The sequence below is a fragment of the Harpegnathos saltator genome, unplaced genomic scaffold (genome assembly GCF_003227715.2).
Source record: "Harpegnathos saltator strain DR-91 unplaced genomic scaffold, Hsal_v8.6 scaffold189, whole genome shotgun sequence".
In the NCBI taxonomy this organism is placed as follows: domain Eukaryota; kingdom Metazoa; phylum Arthropoda; class Insecta; order Hymenoptera; family Formicidae; genus Harpegnathos; species Harpegnathos saltator.
In genome coordinates, this window is record NW_020229971.1 from 7722 (window position 1) to 20850 (window position 13129).

The 13129-nt window shown below is 30.8% G+C and overlaps 2 protein-coding genes and 1 long non-coding RNA gene across 3 annotated transcripts in view; 2 read left to right on the forward strand and 1 right to left on the reverse strand.

Annotated features, from left to right (window-relative positions):
* Positions 1–316: 316 nt before the first annotated feature.
* Surf4 (Surfeit locus protein 4) lies at positions 317–3320 on the forward strand. The gene is made up of 3 exons (XM_011148694.2): positions 317–814; positions 1981–2655; positions 2771–3320. Exons 1-3 carry the CDS (start codon positions 764–766, stop codon positions 2855–2857), a joined length of 813 nt encoding a protein of 270 aa, XP_011146996.1. The 5' UTR covers positions 317–763; the 3' UTR covers positions 2858–3320.
* A 200-nt stretch (positions 3321–3520) lies between these two features.
* Positions 3521–13129, forward strand: part of Smyd3 (SET and MYND domain containing, class 3) — a 51167-nt gene continuing 41558 nt past the window's right edge. Inside the window, exon 1 of the mRNA XM_025297817.1 lies at positions 3521–4039. Within this exon, the coding sequence (XP_025153602.1) occupies positions 3909–4039 (131 nt within the window). The 5' untranslated portion in view covers positions 3521–3908. The remainder of the gene's footprint in view (positions 4040–13129) is intronic.
* LOC105187713 (uncharacterized) lies at positions 5791–6336 on the reverse strand. Its single transcript, XR_850135.3, has 2 exons — positions 6180–6336; positions 5791–6043 (listed from the first exon to the last, which is right to left on the reverse strand). It is a non-coding gene; the product is annotated as an uncharacterized LOC105187713 (long non-coding RNA).

Genomic DNA, 13129 nt, shown 5'->3' on the forward strand with positions numbered 1-13129 from the left:
GGTGCTTGTTTTCGTGTTGGATTGCTTGCTGGATGAAAATACTGCGTTCTGATTGGTGCATTTCCATCCATCTTCGGAAATATACCAATCAGAACGCAGCATTTTCATCCAGCAAGCAATCCAGCACGAAAACAAGCACCGTGTGCCGCTGGCTTAAGTTAATTTAAAGCCTACCAACCTTATAACTAAAACCACAATATCCGAAACCAATTTCGGAACAGGCTTTATGAATACAGGTCAATTCTGACCAGGGTACCTATTATGGAACTGGTCGGAATCGATTCCGATCGAATTTATTGTTATTTCCTAGATTTCTATTGTCTTTTCTAGGGGAAACGGAATTATCCCGATCGGAATCAATTCCGACGAGTTCCATAATAGGTACCCTGATTTTATATTTATTCATTCTTGAGTGTGAATTCTTCATAAGAAGCGGCAACGATCATCAGCGCTGCATAGTAAAAACTTTTACAAAGTACACGTATACCGGAAATGACGCTTAGCATCGGCCATCCCATCTCCACATCATTCGTAGCGACTCGATTGAGTTCGGATATTTTCGAATTCCTTCGGCCGCTTCGCACTAATTGCGAGCTCACTGTTTCATTCTGTCTCTTTTCTTCTTTCGTGCTTTATCTTTTCCCACTGTCGTCAATTCACTCCAGTGGTTTTGTTCCGCGCGTCGTCGCGGTTGTGTCACTTGCGTATGCGCACGTGTATATATCTGTGTATGGCCACTTTTTCGAGTTCAGAATAAAACACAATGGTGATCTCACAAGAAATGGTTTCGAAAGCGGAGGAGATCGCTGACCAGGTGATGAATTTTTCAGCACAATCCTACGTTTTTCTGCATTGTTGCACGAGACGCAACTTCAATCGCAAATTCTGTTAAAAGAAAATTCGAAATGAGCAAAAGTGGGAGCAAACAAATGAGATTCTAAAAAGTAAAAAAAATAGTTATATGTATCTATTGTAAACATCACCACGGTTACTTATTTCTATATTCACGCGTATCCTCGTCTTATGAATTGATCGTAAATTATGCGCCCATAATATGAATCTTTATATTTCATCTGCAAGAAATTGCAGACTATGAAATCCACAGGTGTATCACAAACTCTAGGCGAAGCCGAATGAAGCTAAACGAAACTAGTTTTATGATCTATCATTACAAAAGTTATTATATTTTATGTCTTTTACTGGCCACTATAAGTATATGATACGATTGACGCAGATACTTAACAAATTTTTATATATACAATCACATATGTCTCAGTATATGCATATACTGAATCCTTACGATTTTCGCTTAATATCGATAATGATAACTATTGTCATTATTTGTTGTGTATTTAGAATTTAAACGATAATGTAACACTCAATTTATCATTAAGGACATTGTAATATAGAAAAATTTGGTTGATGTTTATGATGAAATCTCACCGAGCATGTGGATTATCCCACTTTCACAGACCTACTTTTATATGTGATAATGTAACATATTATTTATTGTTAAGCTAAAAGGCTTGTCAATCTATATTTATTTTATATTATTAATTAACTTGAATTAACAAAGAATACAAAAGGTCTATACTTTTTTGAAGAATTTCTGAACTAATGCAATAAGTTAGAGTGAAGCAGATATATTTTCTTTCAAACTTATTGCACTATTTCAAAAATACTTTGAAAAAGAATAGATCCAATATAACAAAAACATAATTTTTTAAAAAAGAATAGGCCTAATATAACAAAAGTATAATTCTTACTAAAAAAATAATAAACTTCAAGACCATTAGAAATTATGGTTAATAAGAAAACAACTTTCCAATCATTTTGTATTTACAATCTGATAAGCTACCTGATGAAAAAAACTTTATTAATTTAATAATATACTTTTTTTACTCAATTACAAACAATTAAGTCAAGTGAATTTAATGTTATAAAATTTATTACTATTAATAATATATTGTTATATTTTAGGTAATTCGTAATGGCAAACATGTGCTTCCAACATTGGCAAGAGTATGTCTCATAGCCACATTCCTGGAAGATGGCCTACGAATGTGGTTCCAATGGAGCGACCAAAGAGAATATATGAATGCTTCATGGGGCTGTGGCAAATTTCTAGCAACTATATTTGTGCTAGTAAATTTAGTTGGTCAGCTGGGTGGATGTGTCATGGTGATTGGCAGATGGCGAGTCAGCATAGCCTGTGGTGTTTTATTCTTCATAGTAATCCTTCAGACCATTGCATATAGCATCCTATGGGACATGCAATTTTTGTTCAGAAATCTAGCACTAATAGGAGCACTTCTGCTGGTATTGGCTGAGTCCAGAGTAGAAGGCAGATCACTATTTGCTGGTGTACCCAGTCTTGGTGATAATAAGCCCAAAAATTTGTTACAACTTGCTGGCCGAATCCTGCTGGCGTTTATGTTCATCACTCTGATTCGTTTTGAGATATCTTTCTTACAAATCTTGCAAGATATTCTTGGCAGTATTCTCATGGTATTGGTAACCATTGGTTATAAAACAAAGCTAAGTGCATTATTACTTGTGCTGCTGCTCACTGGACTCAATTTCTATCATAATGCATGGTGGAGTATTCCTGACTATAAGCCACTTAGGGACTTCCTCAAATATGATTTCTTCCAGGTAAATTTAATTTTGTTAATTTAATTATTTCTATGTGCTACCTATGACTGAAGAAACTAAATGAAAGATAAAGAAAAAGAAAAAAATTAATTTATACATTTATATTTTGTTGTAGACATTATCAGTTATTGGAGGCCTCTTGATGATAGTTTCTCTAGGTCCAGGTGGGGTATCGATGGATGAACATAAGAAAGAATGGTAAAAATGGCATTACTAAAGGTGTGAAGAATATGCAATTATTGGGTTATCACAAAAGTTAAGAAAATATGTCTCCCATTCCTGTCCCTTTTTATGCTCAAAAACACTTAAGCGATTTGTTGTGTGTCAAACATCAAAAGAAGAAATTCAGCATGTCAGGATATATATTATTAGCCCAGAAGCTGCATTCTGTACAAGCTTATTGACAATTATCAGTTTAGTAAATATCATGCATAGCTATTTTATATCTGATTATATGATTCTATACCCGTGCAACTACATGTACTGAACAATACATATACTGACAGTTGTCGGTAAGCATGTACAGAATAGCAACCTAAAGTGATCGTCATATGGTTAATTGAAATATATATTAACGCACACACACTGCAACCAGATATTAAAAAAAATTCAAGATAGTCAATAAAACTATCTAACATCTTATTTAAGACTATAATGTTAACGTGGAAAAAAAGAAAACACCGTACGTAAAATTAATTTATATTATGAAAGATGGCATTGTACATATAACACTGCGGTCAATGGAGAAAATATATTTTTTTCCACGTGTTTTTAATTCGCCCATTTTTAATTGTACCGAACCAATCGCTTTAGGACTTGAGTTTTAGTACCGACACTATGCTTCCGCATTATCTGAAGATCTAAGATTACGAATTCTTATTAGAGAGATTCGTCGACCAATTCCATTATAATTTAACTTAATTAAATGTCTACAAAAAACGTTCCAGATTTATCTTAATTATATAATTAGAAAATGAAAAAACTGAGAAAGACGTTAGTGAAAAATCACTAAATTAAGAGTTTTGTTATTAGTTCCAATTATACGTCATCTGAAAATAAACCGATCTTAAAATAGAACACGCGTTCGAGTCTCCTATGTCAGCAGAGTAAAATGGAAAGAACGCGACAGAGAAAGACAAAGAGGAGGTGCAATCATACGAAGCAGTAAAGTGTAACGTTTCCCTTCATTTATTATACGGAAGTGACAAAAAAAATATCTGGCGAAAGAAGTTAGAATTCGAAGTTTGAAAGAAATGAGAATCAAGAGTCAATATTGTAAGCGCATGCCTGTTAACAAAGGCACCACTATTTTATATGAAAATGCATTTGCCTATGTTGTAAAATTGGCAGTACGTGACGAAAGATGTGACCATTGCTTACACAGGTAATAAAAAAATGTATGTGTGTTGTATATATATGTATATGTGTGTATGCATACACCATGTATGTATATGTATATACACATTTGTGTTATATAGATATTGTGTATACATACAAATGCATAGATATATACAAACATATATACATGTGTGAGTGTGATGTATGTGATATATACACATATATATGTGTATATATATATGTATTTAGCTGATTCAAGATGTATGTTATTCCTTCAATCCTAAACTTGAGCAATCCTCCTAGGCACCAACAAGTATCATTAGCATTTATTAAACATTAACCCAATTCCTAGAAAATTAAATACTTCTTTAACGACTTTTCTTTGCTAATGACAAAATTATTATGCAAAAAAGTATATATAAATGTATAATTTTTCTTCCACCAATAATATGTAGAACTAGATTGATATGTAATATGTTGGAAAAATGTCAAATTGATCGAGAAATTGTATTAACTTAATATTATTATATTGTTATTTTGTGTATATTATGAGTATAATTTTTATATGCAGAATTATAGTAAGATATATATTGAATAAGAAATTATATCAAATTTAAAACATTAATTGATTCTTGCAAATCTCTGAAAGTTTAACACTGAGCAATTTGAGAAAATACCATATTTTTACAATCATCTAATGATATATGTAAATAGAAGTTTAATGTTTTTTTTTTTATAACACTATACATATCTGATTTTTTTTCTTACCCAAAGTTTATATATTTTTTTTATTTTACAATATACAGAAAGCATAAAAAATAAATCTAAAATTTTATTTTAAATTGCATTTACACATTTTGCATTTAAAATGAATGTAAATAAGAAAGTAAATAGAGATTTATTTGTTTTTGAAGAACTTTTTAACTAATATACATTAGTGCAATAAGTTAAAGTAAAAGAAAATATACTTGTTTCACTTTAATTTATTATACTAGTTCAAAAGTTTTTTTAGAAATGAACCAACTTATAATGATATTCATAATCTGTTCCTTTTCGAAAAAGTTTCTGAATTAGTGCATGTTATGATGCATAAGTTAGAATAAAATAATATGCTAACTTGTACTAGTCCTGCAAATTCTTTGAAAAGAACAAACCATCAATTGAGAGGAGAAAATGTAAAAAGTACAATTCAATGTAATAAAAATGAATGTAATACAAACAATTAACAAAACTTCTGTAAAATAATCATGAATTTGGAAAATTTTATATTGTTTATATTGAAAAATTTACATACAAATTTTTTTTTATAGTCTTAATTTATGTATTATGCAAAAAGTTATAGAATAATAACAAATTTGTTATTTTTAACTATACTGTATTACATTTATTCTCTCTACATTATATATATATATATATATATATACATACATAATATATGACACACATTTAGATAGAGAGAAAAAGATTAAAAAAATATATAAAATGTATAATATAAAAGAGCGACATATTTTCGATGTATGTGCACACATATCTGTGTGTCAAATTAGAAATGTATGAGTGATAAGACTAAACTACTGAAATATATGTAACACATCACTCAATAAGTTCGTAGGATGACTAATAAAACAACAATTTTTAGGCAAAATTTGACTTTATTCATCTACATAGTCTCTTTCAAGAGTGATACATTGATTCCAACGCTTCTCTAACATTTCGATGGCTTTTTTGTAGAACGATTTATCTTTGACCTCAAAATAGGCTTCAGTTTCGGCTTTGGGCGGATTTCGCCGGTTGCTGTCCACTCAGCTGACTGCCAATTTGACTCTGGAGTGTAGTGATGGATCCATGTTTCATCCATTGTCACATACCGCATCAAAAAATCCTTTTTATTGCGCTAAAACAGCTCCAAATCCCGCTGAATCGTCGACGCGTTGCTGTTTTTGATTGACTGTGAGCAAACGCGGTACCCACTTCGAACCATTGTAACTTGTGAACTAAACGTCCGATTGTCATGAAATTTTGACACGTATCATTTGAAGGTTAGTACTTCCTAAAAATCATATGGATTTGTCAATAGTAGCGCCATTTATATGTTATCCTACGAACTTATTGAGTGATGTGTTATACTGGAAGAAGCGTTGACGGTCAAAACGCGAAGGAAAGATAGACAATATTAAGAGAGTTACCTATTTTTGTTCGGTTAGACAAATCGATTGAACGATATAATGTGTATATAAATAGATCAAGACCGAGAATTTAAGCACGAATATGATAAGAGAAAAAATAAGTTAGACAAAAGCTGCGTTCCGATATTCACTGCCAGTGCCAGTACTAAAAATACATAGTTTGTGTCACCTATACTATAGATTCTCAATGCTCAGAATGAACATCGGAGCGCAGCCAAGAACAAAATTTATATTAATTACCTGGAGAAAATATATTATTGAACAGTAAAGAGAAATTCGTTTGTATATATGATTTACTTTTTACAGTTACATTCATTATAAAAAGATTAAAAACTATAAATAGTTTAAATAAAAATTGACATCTCTTGTATATTATCAGAGAGAAATCTAAGAGCGGCCACCAGACCAGTTATGCCAAGATGCTTTTTCCGACGCGCCCCCTGAAAAAATGCGTGCACACTACGTCCGTCCTGACGATAACAGCAAAATGTATATGGTTCTTGTTCACTCTACTTTTTTAAGGAAGATAGTAAGTAAAGCCAGCGGCACACGGTGCTTGTTTTTGTGCTGAATTGCTTGCTGGATGAAAATACTGTGGTGATACTACGTAATTTTATAGATATAGAAAGGCGTAAGCAAGGAAAAGAAAATAGATAAGACAGGAAAGTTGATGCTTATAATAATTCGTACTACCTAATAGCTTTTCTATGACAGATCGGGAATCTTCGGTTATAGAGGATTATGTTATACTATCTTTAATGTTTTAGCTAAAAACGTTCGGTAACGGATAAAATAGTATAGTGATTTTTATGAAATTACTAAATATTATTTGGCTGTTTTGATATTTTTTTCCATTATGGATTAAATGAATGTGTACAGCTAATATAACCTCATTTAATAATATACATAAGATTTTTTGTCATTTTTATCCTATAAACATACATTTTATTTATATATCTTATTATTAATAAGAATATTAATATTTATAATAAACTAATTTATTATTTTATTTCTAATAACCTCTCTCTCTCAGTTAGTGAATATTAAACAATCTTCAACTAAAAAGGATTTATTAGAAAAGAAATTAATATTTGTAAAAAAAGAGAGACAAAGAGATAGACCAATGGATGCAATAATGAGAATTTTAATGGGAGAAAAAATAGAAGAAGAAGAAAAAGAAAATTTACGATTAGAACGCATATTTTTAAGAGATAGAAGCAATCCATTTGATTAGTATAAATCTCCTAGGGACGTCCAGAGACATCCCAGGCCGCCCTGAGGATATAGGACATCTCCAGGACATCCCTTTGATGTTTTCTGAACATATTTGCTATCAGGAATGTACGGTGCAGTTAGGGTAAATTATTGAATAAAACTTTTAGTTTCATAAATAAATAATGATACTTATAAATAATAACATATACTAATAAAGTTTTAATATAATTTTCATATTTTATTTCATTATTGATTAAAATATAAGAAATGGAACAAATATAAGGTGGTTCAAATATGAATTTAATTTAATTAAGTAATTTTATGTGTGTATGTGATAAGATTTATATATTCAATATAATATAAAATAATATTTACGCATAATATCTTTTAAATTCATACGAATTTTCACTCACTTTACCACTCATAATTAATCAAATATTTTAATAGCATTAGCAAGAAAGACACGCTAAAACTAGAGAACGTACACATGTCATTATATAAACTGCCTCATAAAGATTAGGAAATAGAGATAGAAAGAGCTATGAAGGTCTTTCTATTTTCAGCACTTCGGATGACAACCGAAACAGCCCGATGATGCACAATTTTACTTACATAGTTACTTTCTTTACGTAGACAGGAATTTTTTTTCTATTTCTTCGTCTATCATTTTACGTAGTTCCATTGCTGCGTTCTGATTGGTGCAATTCCATCCATCTTCGGAAATGTACCAATCAGAACGTAATATTTTCATCCAGCAAGCAATCCAACACGAAAACAAGCACCGTACCCAGGTAGAACATAGAAGTCATAATGATATCATAATGATATCAATATGACTTTATTTGTCACATAAACGTCACTGACAATAAATGACAATAAATCTCAGCTGCACTGTTACACTGGTGCGAGTAGCAGTGTAACAGTACATATGTTATATGAACAATTTTTTGTACGAAAATTTACAATTTATGTTACACATAAGATTCCTGAGGATAATAACGTCATCAAACCTCAAAGATTCTTAAAAATATATCATCCCATACAGCACAGAAAGATTGCAGCAACATTGCAGCAATCTTGTTTTGCAAGATTTTATCATTGCAACATCATTGCAAAATGTTGCTGCAATGGTGCAGTAATATTGCAGCAACATTAAAATGTCCGCTTGTAGTAATATTGCGTTGCAATGATGCAGCAATATTGTATTATAATAGCGCAGCAATATTATACTGCAATACTACAGCAATATTATACTGCAATAATACTGCAACATTCTATTGTAATATTGCAATAACAATGTTATATAGTATATATGCAATAAAGTTACAGCTATTATGCCTATATATATACATGTGTGTGTGTGTGTGTGTGTGTGTGTGTGTGTGTGTGTGTGTGTGTGTGTGTGTGTGTAGAGTGGCGTAATAGCTGTAATATACAAAATTAAATAATATAATATTATATAGCTCTAACTATAGCTCTAATATATGCAACTAAACCATTCTAAAATATGTATTCAACATTTTGTAGTTATACAATTCCATATAACATAATTATGTATTAATCTTTTTTCCACAGATACCAGCAGATGGCAAAATTATCAGTATAACATTATTGCGATATTAAAAGTCCGCTTTTTATTACATCTAAAACGAAATATAACATTACGTCAATGTTATATTTTGTTATAAAAATATAATAAAAAGCGGATATTTGAATATTGTCATAATATACTGAAGTATTTTTGTCATTTGATATCCACAAGATATCTGTAGAAATTAGCAAACAGCTGTATTATGTAGGATATCATAATTGCAAGTTATTAGTTAGACTCACATACTATAGATATTATGTTAAATAGCAATCGCAGTAGTATTGTAACTATTAATAAATCAAAATTATAACATATATATATATTTATTTATAAAAGTATGTTACAACAATTAATATTAAATAAAAATTTGCTTCTTTGATTAATATACTAAATGGTGCACATAGATAATAGTGTTCGTAACAAATATAAACATATAAAACATAAATAAAGTGTTTTATCTACTTTGGTAGTAAAAAATAAATGAAAAACATCAAAGAACTATAAAAAATTATGAACACATATATGTAAAAGGAACACATATAAATGAAAAATATTATATTAATACTATTAATAAAACTATTAATAAAAATATATTAAATGATAATATTGTTAATCATGAGCCACCGTTTCTTCAATTTTTTGCCCTGAAATCCGTACAGTCGTTTGTGCAAGCCATTTCGATACATATTCCGCATAGTCGTCTGTCATTGCGCTGTGGGATATACGAACAGCTTCTGAAATATATATCATTACCATATTATTATTATTTTTATAAAATTTTAAATAATAATTAAATAGCAACTTGAATCTAAATAATACCGTTATTTGCAATATTGATCAAAATCATATTGCTTTACGGAGTAGAATAACACTTTTTTCTTTAAAATTCGTTCAGTTTGTGCAAAAGCGAATCGAAATAGCTTATAATCTAATCAATTTTCAAAGTGAAATCCGGGAAACCAAATAAATACCCAAGATATATATAGTCTTATCTGTATGCATTGCTTACAACACCTGTTGCAGGGTGTAGTCTACGTATATACCCAGATAGCCAAGCCTGCTAATGTCAGGTTTTGCTAAATGTGTGCCGCAAGTCATGCTGTTATAATTGTAGCATTAGTAAAGCATGATCTGCAATGTCAGACAATGTACGCAAAAGTAAAACAGAAATATAACAGGAAATGCATCATGATATGAAAGCAAAATTACCGCAAAAATCAGGTACAATATGTCAGCATAGCAAGATAAAAATTTAAGCACTGTATGCTGACATAGTATGTCCAATAGCAGCAGCACAAAATTGAATATAGAATGACCTTACACCGTGCGAACAGCAAGCAGTTAGAAATCAAGCTGAATGGGTAATATCTTGTGACGGGAGAAATAAGGCAGAAGTTGATCACGACGCGTCGTTCGAATGTAACAGCAGAAACACTGCAGTAATCGTTCACGACGTGCAGTTTAAACATGACAGAAATATGGCAGAAATCGTTTACGACGTGCCGTTGAAACACAACGGCAGAAACAGGGCAAAAATCGAACACGACGTGCCATTTGAAAGTAACAGCAGAAATGCAGCAGAAATAGTGCACGAAATTTTGCTTTTTAGCGGTGCCTCCTTCACGATCTATATATATACTTACACACACACACACACACACACGCATATATATATATATATAATTCATTTGGTGGATTATTTTAGGGTAGGTATTACAAAGATTTACAATAAATTTGTTTAAAGCAATTTATTTTGTACACGGTGTTTCTTCAACATACAGTTCAGTACGACGGATGGAAAATCCATCGTATTGAACTGTATATCGACGAATCACCCTGTATGTGTAAAAGTAGCATAACTTATTTTATATGTTGTAAAATTTTACAAAATTTATTATATAATATAGCTAATATAATATTACAATCTAGTATAATTTTACTATGTTTACTATATATCTCGGTAAATGCTATCTAATTACGTGCTTGCGACAGGGTATGTACATAAAATGTTATTAAAATTTACTTTGATGTTTCTTTTCTCCTCTCTCTCTCTCTCTCTCTCTCTCTCTCTCTCTCTCTCTCTTTACTTAAAAAATCATATTTATAAAAAACATTCTCTTCAGATAATGTCATCTTCAGATAAAGATCCGCATGATCTTCCATTATACATTATGAGAGAATATATAGTTAAAAGTAGAAGATCTGGTATAAAAAATAGAAAAACAAAAATAGAGAGATGGTAAAGAGAATATTAAAACAAATATAAAAAGCCTTTCAAAACATTGACGGAGAAAATTAAAACTTTCATGTTATTAATTACATTAAAAAGTAAAAAAAATCTTGACGTGCTTGATGCTTCTTTATCCTATGCATTTAATAAACAAAAAAAGGGGAAGAATAGGAATATTTAAAAACTTAAAATTTTTGTAACTGAAAACGAATCAGAAGAAGTTGTGCCTGACAAACTCGAAAACATCTGATAAGAACTGAAATAAGAAATATGAGCAAAATAAACGTTGTTCAGGCACGTAATTAGATAAATCTTATGCTAAACTTATTCTATCCTATATATTTATATATATCCTATATATATATATATATATTTACATATGCATGCATGTAATACTTATGTTATATATACTTATTCTTTCTCTTTTAGGTCCATGACTCCACGACATCTTGCAAGAAGTGTCATCTAGCGTATATGAAAAACACACTGTAACATAGTGATATAATATAATTAGTGATATATAATAAAACAGGCACTTTCATTTAATTTTGCTATTCTGTTCAAGTCTATTTAAAATATCATTTTTATCTGTCTATTCAATTTTTATGCGGTAAAAAAGAGTTCTGTCGTATATATATTAAGTAATATTAAGTAATATTTTTGAGCTGTGAAACCAAATTATGAAACGTAAGAACGCTTACTTTTCACTTAACAAGGTGTAACAGAGAAATAAAAATAATTTTAGATGAATAATTTCAGACCCGAACAGTACAGCAGAATTAGGAATTAAGTAGTAGAAAAAGTAATAATAATTTCCCAGATAGAAAACATGCGTCATTTTAACGTTATTTTTTATCATGCTTTGGTCATTTTTTGGTCCAAACTGACCACATTTGAACGTCAAAGTGACGTGTGCTTGCTAACTTATTGGGTTATTGACATAATGAGGAAATTATCTAAATAAAATGTAAACACGTACTTAATTGTTTTCATTAGGCGCTTCTATAGCTTCGTCCTGCGGTTCGCCCTGCTCGTCATCCCATAACCTGCGGGCTGTACGTCGCTCACGTGGCTCGCGGATATTCATTCTATGGCGTTGTTTTGCCGCCCGCAAAGCGTCGCGCATACATATCTGGAACTCCGTCCGGCTAGGTTTATTGAAGTGGCGATTATTGCTAACAGCGTCTGGGTAAAATAATATACATTTCATTTTTTCTTAAATTAAACGTATTATCGTGCATTTATTATAATTTGTTCTTGTAAAGTGACTTCCCTCAGGACGAGCAATTTCAAATTCAAATTTATAATGTAATATGTAAGCGTTACCATAAAAAAAAAAACTGCAGTACTAGAGAAGAAGTTTTTGATATCAATATTATAATTATATATGCATACAGTCGTGGGCAATAAGGTTGTTTGTTTTTTTTTTGTTTTTTGATGCAGTTTGGAACACAGCTGATAATCCAATCAAACAACTCAAATAGTAAACATATGTACATTTTGACATCAAAATTTGGTCAGATCAGACCAAAACATGACCGACGAATGACCAATATGACGTGTGCCCGCTACTTGAGAAGATTTCTTATTGCACAATTCGGCTACGCTCCGAACTGCATCGAGAAAAAGCAGTCCACGACTTTACATATACAGGATGTCCCATTTTAACGTCCCATTCCAAATAACTCTTCAGTATTGAAGTTTCAAGGAAAATAATCCGAATAAAAGTTGTAGGGATTTAAGTGAGCTACCTTATGATGACCTTGACTTTGACCTTGACCTCTATTTTCAAGGTCATTTGGAGGTCAACTTGCGTTTTTTAAACGGGAACTCTTATTTTTTATTACACTGTTTTTTTCTACTAGTTAATTTGAACAACTTTTGTCTGAAACATTTTTTTATTTGTCTAATATT